The sequence below is a fragment of the Bufo bufo genome, chromosome 2 (assembly GCF_905171765.1).
Source record: "Bufo bufo chromosome 2, aBufBuf1.1, whole genome shotgun sequence".
Classification (NCBI taxonomy): domain Eukaryota; kingdom Metazoa; phylum Chordata; class Amphibia; order Anura; family Bufonidae; genus Bufo; species Bufo bufo.
The window spans coordinates 37,818,752-37,831,216 of NC_053390.1; the positions used below are offsets into that span (position 1 = coordinate 37,818,752).

Below are 12,465 nucleotides of genomic sequence, written 5' to 3' on the forward strand. Positions count from 1 at the left end.
ACACTAATGGGGACCTTATTAATTATGGGGGCCATTAATGGGGCATTATTAATACCGGAGGCCACTAATGGGGTCTTATTAATACTGCTGGCCACTAATGGGACATTTTTGGGGGGCCTGTGTTAAGAAACAAACCCCCACAGCTTAAGGCTCCATTCACACGTCCGCAATTCTGTTCCACATTTTGCGGAACAGAATTGCGGACCCATTAATTTCTATGGGGCCTCACTATGTACTGCCCGGATCCGGAAATGCGGATCCGCACTTCCGGGTACGCAATTCTGTTCCCGAAAAAAATAGAACATGTCCTATTCTTGTCCGGACAAGATTAGGCATATTCTATTATAGTGCTGGCAAAATGCGGAATGCACATTGCCGGTGTCCGTGTTTTGTGGATCCGCAAAACACATACGGATGTGTGAATGGTCCCTTAGTTGGCCGGTATTTTTCAGTATTTAGGTTAAATTGCCGTGTTGGCACTTTTGCTATAAAGAAGTGGATTTTGGGTTGCAGTTTGGGCACTCGGTCTCTAAGAGGTTCCCCATCACTGCTCTATGTGGTGGTGGTGGTGGGCTTTCACATCCCTGTTCCGCATTCCTTTGGTCATTTGTTTTGCCGACCTGTAAACCAAAATATCAAAACGTATGGTAAATAAATAAATTCAGTGCTGTATGTACCGTGTGTGCCGGCTTCCATGCCAATACCCCTAGAGGTGCACTGCCTGGAGAGGTTCCCCGAGCCTTCCATGTGTCAGGAGCCACAAGCTGCCCGGCAGCAACCACCATTGTGTGCGTGACCGATAAAGTACACAGGCCACGCACACAATGGTGGCCGTAGTCCACTGCTCGGCCTCCAGTATTAACGTTGCATGGCATGATTTTTTTGTTGCAGGGCATGGCAGCCGCAGCTCGATCTCAGGGACAACACAAGCAGCGGATCTGGGTGAACATTTCACTTGCGGGCATAAAAATAATTGACGAGAAAACCGGGGTAAGTTTTTGTAACTTTTTCGCCTTCGTACATAATGCATTATGTCTAGACATACTGTAGGATTACATAAATGAGCAGAGCACAGAGACAGGGAGAAGTTTGCTTTCAGCTCCGCACAACCTCTTTGCTTCTTCTCTGTCCTGAACTCAAGGGCCAAGTTGGCAACTGACAACCGGCCGTGGCTGAAAATGCCTGACAACCACATATCAATCTTGCCTTAGCATTACGTCACATCAAAGGGGTTGTCCCTTATAGGAAATTTATGACATAGACGTTTGACTGGTAGTCACTGCTATGGGACTTCCGAAATATAGCCAACCCATAGCAGTGAATGGAGAGCAAGCCACGCAAGCGAGGCCACCAACCCCAAATCCCATAGCAGTGTATGGAGTGGTGGCAGCGCATGCGCAGCTTGCTTCCATTCACTTCAGGGCCCCGTTCTGGAGTGGGACCCGCAATTTTCAAGCATATCCCAGCATATGCCGAAAATAGGCGAGCGGCGCGCTTGGCTATTTTCAGAAGTCCCATAAAAATTAATGGGAAGTGCACCGGACAAGTGTGGACACCGCTCCATTCACTTCCGGAGCTCGGCTATGTTTGGCACTCCCATAGAAATGAATGGAGGGCGGCCGCATGTGCGCGGTTCGCTCTCCTTCACTTTGCGAGAGGTAGGCGTCGGACCTGCGCCTATCAGACATTGGGGGCATATAATAACGATATGCCACCAATGTCTGAAATGGGACAACCCCCTATAAGGACAGTGCAGCCATGGAAAGTCATATACCGCCATATGGCCCCTCTCTGTAGGTTGCTCCGTCATGCCGCATCCAATGAAAAATGCAACAGTTTTCTCAGATTCTGTGTGAGGGAAAAAAAAGGCCTATTTACATGAGGCTCATTGGGGGCCACATGCCGCCACATGGTCCCGCAATACATCTCATGGAGAACGCCGCAATAATGGGGCAATTTTTCTTGCAAATTCATATGGAAATCTCTGTGTGACCCCCTGAGTAATATCGGACGCACAGAGACGTACAGTGAGGGTCTATAGCGCCCTATGGACGACGTCCTATACATGTATATACGGTAAGACATGCACTGTCTGACGGCGCAGATGTATACACGTATATGTCATGTCTGGAGCTGCTCAGATTCCTGCGGAGCTTCATCCAAAATATATACATTCTCTGTATACTCTGTATATTTTTTTCACATATTCGCAGAGAAAAATGAAGTGAGAATTCCGCAGAATTAGTCATTAGCCTTAGTCATCTGGAACAGGCCGTTCCGGTAAATGTGGCTTCACTGGGCGCTTTGGCTGTTAGAAGGTGACGAGTTTTTATGACCCCCCCCCAGCTGTCTAAATACGGCTCAGAGCGAGGGTGTGAGGAGGACGCCCCGGAGATTTCACGTATGGTTCAGTAACAGCCTCATATTCTTCCCGGGATACAGAAATAACATCATTTCCATCTCTATGGCCATAATCCTATCCCTCCCACATTAAGTAATGGCCCCCCTGTCCTGGGACCTGCGGTGGGGAATTCCAGAGGTGGGAGCCGGGCAGGAGGAGGCCCTGCTGCTTTCTGTCTGTGCAGTTCAATGATCAAAGGCTTTGTAAGGACGTGGTCTTGATTAAAAAAAAATAATAATAATCAACCCTTTTGTGTATGAAGCTCCTATGCTTATTTATGTGTCTCCATGGTTACAGACTACAAACAAACACAGTGTGTAGTCTGATCTTGCTGTCGTGTTCTACTCCATTCCCTCTTCATAATCGACAGACGGTAGAAGAGAGGAAAGAAAGCGGCAGATGCCTCAGATTCCGACTACACTGGGTCTGTTTGTTATATATATATATATATACTGTATAAACCACCTATATAATAATATATACAGTTATACTTGCACTTATATACCCATATATATATATACAGTGTATACACTTATACTGCCTATATACACGCATATATAACCATATACTATTATACACCCTCACAAATACTTATGTAGATAAATGCATATGGCGCATATACCAATATACAAACTTATATTCCCACATATATACCCATAAACTCATACAGTATATACCTTTATATACTTATATTCCTATATATATATATACAGTATATACCCATATATTTATATATACCTTTATACTGCCTATATACTGGTACCCTATATACACGCATATATAACAATATACTATTCTATACCCTTTCGAATACTTATGTTTCCACATATATACACCTATGTACATGCATCTATACCCACATACTCATATATACTCTTATATATACTTAGATTCCCATATAGATAAATGCATATATACCCATATACTCATATGTACCCTTATATATACTCATATTCCCTCATATATATCCCTGTACACATACATATATACCCATATATTCATATATATCCTTATATATACTCATATTCCCTCATATATATCCCTGTACACATACATATATACCCATATATTCATATATATCCTTATATATACTTATATTCCCACATATATACCCCTGTACTCATATATATCCTTATACACATACATATATACACCTGTACACATACATATATACCCATATATTCATATATATCCTTATATATACTCATATTCCCACATATATACCCCTGTACTCATATATATCCTTATACACATACATATATACCCCTATACTCCTATATATCATTACATACCCCTGTACACACATGTATACACAGTCGCCATCCATTACTGTATGTCTGCACTCTATCAGTCCATCATTAGGACATCTTCTCGTTAATTGCTCTCCAGGTAATCGAGCATGAACATCCCGTTAATAAGATTTCTTTCATCGCCCGAGATGTGACTGACAACCGAGCGTTCGGCTACGTCTGCGGAGCTGAAGGACAGCATCAGTTCTTCGCCATAAAAACGGCGCAGCAGGTACGGTGCACAGGATTAGTAATGTGAACGCGGTCACCTGGGAGGAAGTTACTAATAAGGGGAAAAAAGGGGGTTTTGCTCATTTTTCCTCCCATTGGTCAATGCTAAATAATTATCAATATGGCCGTTCACAAGACGCAGGTGGAGTAGACCTCAGACACACCTGCCGAGTCCTCCCAGTAGGCTCGTTCACATGAACGCGTGCTGCCCTTTGCCGTATTGCGGACCGCATTTGCGGATCCGCAATACGCGGGCACCGTTCCGTAGGCATTCCGCATCACGGATGCGGACCCATTCACTTCAATGGGTCCGCAAATCCGGAGATGTGGAACGGAAGCACGGAATGGAACACTACGGAAGCACTACGGGGTTCCGTTCCGTGCATCCGCACCGCAAAAAGATAGAACATGCTCTATCTTTCTGCGGAACGGAAGGATCGTGGATCCATTCAAGTGAATGGGTCCGCGATCCCCATGTGGCTGGGCCACGGTGGGTGCCCGTGCATTGCGGACTGCAATTTGCGGTCCACAGTACGGGCACGGTCGTGTGAACAAGCCTTAAAGCAGAGGCCCATACAGACAAGTAATTCACAATTCAGGTCTGGGTCCGGGCAGCCATGTTGTTCTCCCTGCTAACCATGTGAATGCAAACCTACTGCACTGGACCTGCACAAGGGGGGCAGACTGCAGCGTCTGGTGTACAGTATATACTGCATCTGCACAACTGGAAGTCCTGCTGTGTAAAGGTACAGAAGTAGCCGGAGGCTGCGGACGGGTGAGGTGAGAAAAGCAGCAGAATATTAAAATAGCTGCAGATGTGACTGACGGAAACCAGATGTAACCCATGATCAGCCCAATATAGACGAAGCGTATATAAAATTATTAGCTATAAAATTATAATAAATATAGACGTTATATGACACAGTCTTCTAGATCTGTATTTATGAATGCAGCAATCCTCATCTTGATACTTAAAGGGGTTCTTCTGCCACCAACAATAGTCTACATTTTATTAAACCAACACCTTGATCTGAATAGTTGCGTAATTGCATGTAATAAAAAATGTATTATAACCAGTGAATTATTCCATAAAATCTGTCTGTATAGCGCCACCTGCTGTTTTTTCTTTTCCTTATTTCCTGTCCATCTCACTGAGTTTAAATCTTCAACTGCCACCAGCCATATGTGCTGTTAGAAGCTGTGGCAGTTACAGGGAGAGAGCTGCAGCAGAAAACACACTCTCTCTGAGAAAGGAGTATTATAACCAGTGAGTTATTCCATAAAATCTGTCTGTATAGCGCCACCTGCTGTTTTTTCTTTTCCTCATTTCCTGTCCATCTCACTGAGTTTAAATCTTCAACTGCCACCACCAGCCATATGTGCTGTTAGAAGCTGTGGCAGTTACAGGGAGAGAGCTGCAGCAGAAAACACACTCTCTCTGAGAAAGGACACGCCCCCCTGAGAAAGGACACGCCCCCTGAGAAAGGACATGCCCTCCCCGAGCTGCCAGCCTGAAATAAATGTAACTGAACAATTGGAGCAATGAATGAGGAGATCTCTGGATCCACGTGAGGTGCAGGACTCGTTCTAGCTTTGCTAGAAAGAGATTGGCATGTACTGTATGATGCCTGATTTTCGATCATTAAATCAATCATGGCAGGAAACCTTCAAACCAATGACCCTGACAGTGTTGGTTGCTACAGGGGTTTGTGCTTCCTCCGTTTCTTCACCAGTTTATGGTCATTCTTCTGTCTCTGTTTCAGGCTGAACCTCTGGTTGTGGATCTGAAAGATTTATTCCAGGTCATCTATAACACAAAGAAAAAGGAAGATGAAGACAAGAAGAAGGTGCGTCCTCCATTAACTCCCCAGGAAGAATTAGATACGATATATAACTTATTTCACTTCTCCAACTATTAGACACGGGAGCTTCCCTGAGACCAAATTTACCTGTAAGCCTTTGTAGGTACTGAGCGGGGCAACTAGGGACATGGACACAACATGCAATAATTAGTCACACAGCATCCAGGTAAATAGTATTATACAGCATTCAGGTCTAGGACTAGCGAAGGGGTTCACTCCAGCATCCCCGGTGGTCTGTAGTAATGAAGAGTTAGTGTCAGGATCATTGGTGGTCTAGTGCTATAAAGGGGTTAATGTCATTATCCCTGGTGGTCTGTTTCAATGAGGAGTTATTGTAAGTATCCTTGGTGGTCTAGTGCTATAATGGGGTTAATGTCATTATCCCTAGTGGTCTGTAGCAATGATGAGTTATTGTCAGGATCATTGGTGGTCTAGTGCTATAAAGGGGTTGATGTCATTGTCCCTGGTGGTCTGTTTCAATGAGGAGTTATTGTAAATATCCTTGGTGGTCTAGTGCTATAAAGGGGTTAATGTCATTATCCCTAGTGGTCTGTAGCAATGATGAGTTAGTGTCAGTATCCTTGGTGGTCTAGTGCTATAAAGGGGTTAATGTCATTATCCCTAGTAGTCTGTAGCAATGATGAGTTAGTGGCAGTATCATTGGTGGTCTAGTGCCATAACGGGGTTAATGTCATTATCCTTGGTGGCCTGTTTCAATGAAGAGTTATTGTAAGTATCCTTGGTGGTCTAGTGTTATAATGGGGTTAATGTCATTATCCCCAGTAGTCTGTAGCAATGATGAGTTAGTGTCAGTATCATTGGTGGTCTAGGATAGTAAAAGGTTTCATGCAAATATAACTGGTGGTCTAGAATAGTGCAGGGGTAAAAGTCAGGTTCTGTGGTGGTATAGGACACAAATAGATTCATTTTAGAATCCCTGATGGGCTTATGGTGGCAAAGGTGTTACATTTAGGACCTCGGGGGGCCAAGGCAGTGAAAGGATTAATTTAGAATCTATGGTGGGCTAGGGCAGCAAATGGGTTTATTTGAAGAGGTTGTCCAGCTGTTGTTGTTTTTTTTTATTTGTGCCCCCTCACCTGTTTCCTGCTGGTATCTTCATTGGACTTCCAGTTCCTAAATGTCAACTTCCGCACAAGCAGGATTATGTGTGCTGCTGCAGCCAATGACTGCCCTCAGTGGTGACGTGTCCACCACTGCTTAGTCATGTGCCACTGGAGGACTCATCACTGCGGAGGCCAGTCATTGGCTGCAGCAATGCATGTGGCGCTGTCCATCCGGTAGTTGACAGATGGGGACTGGAAGTCCAGTGAAAAGAGTCAGGGAGCCATGGCCAACCCCTTTAAAGATCCTTGATGGGCTAAGGCAGTGACAGAGTTACTTTTAGGATTTCTGGTGGCTCGGGCAGTGAAGCCGTTACATGTAGCCTAAGGCCTCATGCACACGACCTTTCCGTTTTTTGTGGTCCGTAGAAATGCCTATTCTTGTCCGCAAAACAGACAAGAATAGGACATGCTATATTTTTTTTGCGGGGCCACGGAACGGAGCAACGGATGCGGACAGCGCACGGAGTGCTGTCCGCATCTTTTGCGGCCCCATTGAAGTGAATGGGTCCGCACCCGAGCAGCAAAAACTGCGGCTCAGATGCGGACCCAAAAAACGGTCGTGTGCATGAGGCCTAACTTCCATTTTTTTGGGGGACATATGGTCCGCAAAAAGAAAATACATTCATGTGCATTCGCCCTTAGGAAGAGAATAAGAGAAGTCATGGGAAGTGGAAGGATAAAATTGGGGACGAGGAAGATTAAGACCTCCAGGCCTCCCATATCTTAGTCCATTTCTTCTGACTATCTCTTTGCCTATATAGGACATTCTCATAGTTTTTAACTCTATTAACCAAGTTTATCCAAGTATTCAAATTTGGAACATTTCGTGAGAACCAGGCTCGAGTGATCAAAAGCCAACAGTATTCTTATCAAAAGAATCTTTTTATATTTATGGCAATTTACTTTAGAGACATCACTCAATATGCAACATTCAACCATAAATGGAATCGGGAGTCTCAATTTATGAGTAACAAAGTTATTAATCGCAATCCAGTATTATTTTAGTTCTGGACAAGACCAGAGCATATGTAGGTGATCAGCCCCCAAAAAGTCAGACCGTGGACACTTAATACTATCTCTTAACCCACATTTATTTAGCCATAAGGGCGTAACATATAATCTATGCAAAATATTGAATTGTATCAATACGTGATTAAAATTGTGAGATATTAAACTCAAATTCGCAAATATCCTTCTAATTGGATCCTTGGGCAATCAACTCCCCAGGAATTTTTAATAGAAAAGGACGATTCCCTGTTCAGGACCCTCACCTATTAGCTGGAGAAGCTACAGAGAGTGTCCCTCACACTGGAGGACCTGGCATGTTCATGTATTACACTGATATTAAATGAAATTGTGTAATACCTCAGATCTCCTGTGGGGGTGCTGCAGGAGAATTAAACACTCCTCTGATTGCAGGTGATCTCTGAGATTTAAAGCAAAGGGTACTCAAGGATGTACAGTCCTTAAGATAAGCAATCAATGTGTGATTGTAAGGGCTGGGGTTTACAGAACAAAGACAGTGTGGCCCCTTGGTGGAGTACAGCACCCCCTTAATATTCACAGCGCCATACACAGGAGTGTGGCTTTGCAGGGTACTGCGGCTCAGTCTATACAAGTAACTAGGACTGAACTGGCTAAGCTGCAGCACCATACATGTAAAAAAGCTATTACCTAGTTGTTTTAAGACTGTCTGGGACTTTAAAGGGGTTGTATGGGTTCAGAGCTGAACCTGGACATACCTCCATTTTCACCCAGGCAGCCCCCCTGACTTGAGCATCGGAGCACTTCATGCTTGGATGCTCTCCTTTGCCCTGCGCTAAATTGCGCAGGGCAAAGGCATTTTCGAGCTTCCGGTGACTAACCGGGCTCTCCATGGTGCTGCCAGAAAGCCCAGTGACGTCACTGGCACTGATGGGCGGGGTTTAGCGGTGACATCACCGAACACACTGCCGGGTGGAAGCCTCCGCCCGGCAGTGTGTTATTGCAAACAAAAGAGCCCTTGCCCTGCGCGATCTAGTGCAGGGCAAAGGAGAGCATCGGAGCATGAACTGCTCCGATGCTCAAGTCAGGGGGGGCTGCCTGGGTAAAAATGGAGGTATGTCAGCTCTGAACCCGACAACCCCTTTAAGAATAACTGGTTTGTGTACAAGATCTCCTATCCCAGTATCTTGTTTTTTCTAGGGTCCCAAAGACTAAATAGAAAAAACAAGCTCTATGAATTACGTAATATGTCATGATTAGAAAGCCGTCTCATGTGCTCCTGATTTACATAACAGAATGTCTCCCTCTAATGGACAAAGTTGGAATCAAGTTGTTTTATTATAAACAAATTATTTTTTCATGTCTTTCTTTATTTTTTAGAATGAAGAAGGTAACCAGCCAGTAGAGGTAAGGGTCCATTGATCAGAACATGTTTTAAAGTGTTTTAGACATTTGAATGAAATTGTTGGAAGTTTTTTTTAACTGATATTTTTCTGTGAATCAACTCTGTAAAAATAGTCAGGGTGGAGCTTCTAGTAGCCAATCCAATCACTTATGACAACAACAGAAGAAGAGTGGGCTGATCTTGTAGGAGGCAGTGAGCTGCAAACTTAATCACTGAATTACTGCAACTATTTACTTGCTCCCTGCCGATGTCACCTTATGGATAGAGACAGCAAGAGATCGGCAGGTAGTGAGATAGATTTATACAGTAGAGAGATCGATGAATAGATAGATCTTGAACATATCACCCAAGCATGTCATTACTGTTGCAACTGTCTGTGTGTCTGTCGAGGAAATATGCGATCTATTATTAAGGTCCTGTGATTACAGCAGCATCTGCACTTATTCAATCCAGCAGTGCTCTGCAATGCATGACCACAGATGTGCTAAGAGGGGAGAAGGGAGGAAAAAGGAGGTTGAACTGTAATGCAGTGTAGCAAGCTTTTAGAATTGGTGTCCGTGACCGGCTGCAACTCTACTGTATCTGTAACATGGCAGACAATGAAAACAACTTCATCTCAAAGCATTAGAAAGAAGGACAGGTCTGCTGTTTTAAGCTCTACAAAGCTTCTGTACATGAGGGCTGTGATGTTTTGATTTTTCACTTTAGTTACACTTTAAGCACAGGCGATATGGACCATGTGTTTTTTGTTTGTTTTGTTTTTTTGCATTTCTATGGAAAGTAACGCTATTGAGCACCTACCTGTTGCTAGCTAAACATCCGTGTTTTTCTACAGAATGGAAGTGATGCTTTGCTTAGCATTAACAACGATGTCGACAAAATGAAACTAGTAAGTAACAACTTGCTGATAGTTTCCACCTCCTTCATGTTGTGCAGTGAATTGATGAACATTGATGGCTACACACATGCAAAAAGCATTTACAGCAGCTCCTATATCTAATCTGAAATCATCTCCCCGAATTGCCCTGGAAGCCCAGTAGCGGAATACAGGGTCTAAATTACAGTAGCCTGTACTCTGTCTATGGGACTGGATACATTTGTTTTTTGTCTGGGCTGCCCTTCTCTAATATGAGAGTCACCCCCTGTTGAAGAAAGTATATGAAGGAACTGCTGTAAGTGTCTAATATGCATCAGCACGCCCGTATCGCCCAAATCTTCACTAAATGTTAATCTCTCCTTCCCTTGTCAGACCAAAAACAAAGCTTGTTAAGGCTGAATATGTGTCGGTAAGTGTAATAGTACACAGTGCAATAGTGACATGATTGGACAATAGGAACAGAGTGATACAAAAGATATAATTTCGTATAAAAAAATTGATACCTGTTTTTACCTGGCTCCATCCAAAAAAGAAGCCCTGACTACCACGTTACTTAAAAAGAGAGACAAACCCTTCTATTATATCAGCTAATTACCTAGGGTCCCGTTCCTGCAACCACAGACAATCATCGTCGTATGGTTATACATTTCCCTGCAGTGGCCACTAGAGGGGAAATGTAGTATTACAGGCTGGCCATATACTACAAGGACTGGCTTGGGTCAACCAGACCTGGAGCTACACCTGCTTTGCAATTCTCTGTTTTGGTTCATCGAGGGTGGTCCTAAGCGGGAGATCTTGTCTATAGGGCATAAAGAAAAGGGTTGTCTTGATGAAACAGGCCCTTTAAGGGAGTCACTACTTTTAGGAGTAAGAGACAACATTCGATCCCTTCAATATTAGTTTCCCTTGTAAAGGACTCACTAGTATCGGCCAGGTAGTGGGGGGTATAGCATGTTCTGGCTTCTAGAGGGGACAACACCAAAGCACTCTGCTTTGAGCAAGGTATCTACCGTAGATACACGACAAGAGCAGAAAACAGAATTTTTGCCCCAAGTGAACCGAACCCTAGCTACTACTACTATGGTATCTGCTTTCTGAGTCTAAATTTCAGTAGCAGAAGATACGGTATGGGCCTCCAAAGCCACAAAAAATCCAAACTATGAATTCAACCAGCATGATGGAGGATCAATGTAAGACCTGGAGTTGGTATTTGTTTTTGATTCATTCTATATTCCATTGAATCAGCAAAAATATTGTGAGATCGCCCTAAGGAACTGCTGTGAACATCAAGAAGGACTCACCATACAAACAAAGGATACCCTGGTGATCACAAGAACAGTAGAGCCAAGATCTCAACATTGTGGAATGTGACTTGAGTCTGGACTGAGAGAAGAAAACGCACCAAATTCTAAGACTGAACTTTTTAGGCGTCTACAAGAACTGAAAACCAATCTCACAAAAAGTACAAAAGCCTAAGGGTAGAAGCAAGGACTATGGAGAAGATTGTGGCAGGTCCACAAGAAAAACGCAATTGAGGAGTCCACAAGTCACAGGAGCTTTGTTATTTTAGTCATCAACTGCAAATGAGGCATATTGGTGAAAAATCTGGTCATAGATGGTCCAAATTTTATACTAGATCTCATGACCATGTACAATGGATTGGGCACACTCCCCCATACTGGTGTCCAAATGTTCAAGATCGTACAAGTCTATGGTCAGATAGAAATTAGTAATTTTTCTCCTAGACCAGGGATGGAAGAGACTCCTTGGAGGTCTGAGGGTGGCAGGCGTCTTACTAAAGGTCTCCAGATGAATCTTGGCTAGACCTGCCAATTTCTGCAGGACCTCCCAACCATCTAATGTGAATGTGGTGTCCTCCTTAATCTCCCTGTGGGTAGATGTCAGGGGAAAGATTTAACATGGCCTCTCCTTCGATAAGCAGCCAGCGGCATATTCTCCTCTCCCTACAGAAAGCACACGCATGCTTGGCTAAAATGAGAGAATATATGTGTATGGTGAGGTGAGGCGTATTAGCTGCCTGCCGAGCAGTCTTTGTTGGATGAGGCATCTAACCGTCTTTATGGTCAGCTCCCAGCATCGGGCATTTGGACCATAAATTCAGATGCAGCAGAGCTGAAATTATCATTGATCTCATTTGGGGCTGCATCGTTTGTATACTGCGGTAGTACGCTTCTACTGCCTACTAGTGGCCAATGGAGCCAATATCAAGATCTAGTCTAAATTGTGTTCCTGTTCGATACCATGTCACTATTGCACTAAGCACTGTCGTGT

The 12,465-nt window shown here is 43.8% G+C and overlaps 1 protein-coding gene across 4 annotated transcripts in view; it reads left to right on the top strand.

The window, feature by feature from the left end:
* The window catches only part of DAB2 (DAB adaptor protein 2), an 84,030-nt gene that overhangs the window by 41,758 nt on the left and 29,807 nt on the right, over window positions 1-12,465 (top strand). For all 4 annotated transcript variants that reach the window (XM_040420936.1, XM_040420939.1, XM_040420937.1 and 1 more), the window contains 5 exons: window positions 892-990; window positions 3,791-3,922; window positions 5,685-5,768; window positions 9,272-9,298; window positions 10,132-10,185. In XM_040420936.1, coding sequence (XP_040276870.1) covers window positions 892-990; window positions 3,791-3,922; window positions 5,685-5,768; window positions 9,272-9,298; window positions 10,132-10,185 — 396 coding nt within the window. The remainder of the gene's footprint in view (window positions 1-891; window positions 991-3,790; window positions 3,923-5,684; window positions 5,769-9,271; window positions 9,299-10,131; window positions 10,186-12,465) is intronic.